The following is a 1,580-nucleotide window of genomic DNA, read 5'->3' as shown; positions in this document are numbered from 1 at the left end:
TCCTCTGCATCGAGAACAGCTTCATGACCGCCGCCAAAAAGTGACACGCGCCCTGGCGCCCCCTGAGTCCCCCCGTGTCCCCAGGGAGGGTCGGGCCAGCCTGCACCCCGGCACCCCTGGGCCCCTCAGCCCCCTCCACGCGCCTGCTCTCGCCCCGCAGGGTTTCCTTCTCCCGCAGACCTGAAGCCAAAGAGTATTTTCATGGCCCCTGCCCTGGGTAGGCAGGGGCTCAGGTCCCACCTGGGGCAGGGCAGCCATGGGCTGGCGGCCTTCCTCCTCCTCCTCCTCCTCTCACTCCTCTTCTAACTCCTAATATTTAACCACTTCAGCTTGTTCCCCTCCCTGCTCGGATGCTCTTTTTGGGGTGGCTGGGTGGGACGATGCTCGGCAGGGAGAGTTCAGTGCGGGCTGTCCCCCTCAGAAGCCTGTGGGGGCTCTCTCACCAGCCTCCCAGCCCCGCGCTGTCCTCACCAGGAGCTTGGGGTTGGACCCAAATCCCTGCTGCTGAGGCCATGGGGTCTTCTCCAGCCAAAACCCCAGCACCGCACCCATGGGACTTTCTCTTGGCAGTGCTGGGGCTCCCCCAGATGGTCTCCATCCTCCCCAGGTAAGGCTCATCCCATCATCATCCTCACCTCCACCTCTCAGCCAGCAGAGCTCTGGTGGGGGTCCGGTCTCCCCCATCCCCTCCATGCACCCTGGGGACCGCCGGCTGTGCCCCCACAGCCCAGGTACAGCCACAGCCAGCCCAGCACAGGTACTGGGGTGACAGGGTGGCCCTGAGGCGTGGGCAGCTGTGCCCTTGGCGTGTGTTTCTGTGTGTGTGTGCGTGTTGAGCACGTGTGGCACTGCCACCCCCCCTTGCCGTGCCACCTTTGCTGGGCTCAAATGGCGAAGGCGCAGCAAAGCTGGCTGGAATTGGTGTGGGCAAATCCAAGGTGCTAAAAGAAAAAAAAACAAAAAAAAAAAAAAGAAGAGAAAAAGGAGAAATTTGTAACTAGCTTTTTTTGTTATTGTATGGAAATGATTACCATAAAAGCTGTGCGAGTCACACGGCCTCTATTTCTTACAGTCTACTGTACTTTGTGTAATTAATGCAATTTAAAGCCTGTGGATCTTTATATTTTTTTTTTTTGGTCATCCATTGTGTCCTATAAACCATTTTCTAAAGGCACTGAATAAAGAAACATCCTCTTGTAGCCCGGCTCTGTGCCATGATGGGGGCGCAGCGGGATGGGGTCCCCATCCACACTCCTGCGGTGGCACCGTGGGAATCCTGCCCCCACTCCGCGTGTGGGGAGGGGGAAGGGGCGCAGCCCTGTCCTCACGGAGCAGAAAACGTGTCCCAAGGGTTCCATCCTCGGCAGAGCAGCACCAAGGACCAGCAGTGGCACGGGACGCCAAGCACGCGGTGACGAAGACAATGCTGACCTCGGGAGCCAAGAGCCGGCCATGGCGTCGCGGTGCCGGCACTCAGGCTCGCACCGTGGCCGCCTCCGGGCTTTTCTCCTGCGCTGGAATCTCCACGGGCAGCTGGCACAGCTCCTTGGCCAGGGCCAGCTCCACCGGCTGCTTGCGGC

General features: G+C 59.9%; 1 protein-coding gene across 1 annotated transcript in view; it reads left to right on the top strand.

The window, feature by feature from the left end:
• Positions 1-1,580, top strand: part of COL18A1 (collagen type XVIII alpha 1 chain) — a 25,589-nt gene that overhangs the window by 18,533 nt on the left and 5,476 nt on the right. Inside the window, exon 36 of the mRNA XM_017743356.1 lies at positions 785-786. Coding sequence (XP_017598845.1) covers positions 785-786 — 2 coding nt within the window. The remainder of the gene's footprint in view (positions 1-784; positions 787-1,580) is intronic.

The sequence above is a fragment of the Corvus brachyrhynchos genome, unplaced genomic scaffold, assembly GCF_000691975.1.
Source record: "Corvus brachyrhynchos isolate BGI_N302 unplaced genomic scaffold, ASM69197v1 scaffold79, whole genome shotgun sequence".
Taxonomy (NCBI): Eukaryota; Metazoa; Chordata; class Aves; order Passeriformes; family Corvidae; genus Corvus; species Corvus brachyrhynchos.
Note: the sequence above shows the minus strand (reverse complement) of the source record. Positions and strands in the feature narration are given on the sequence as shown.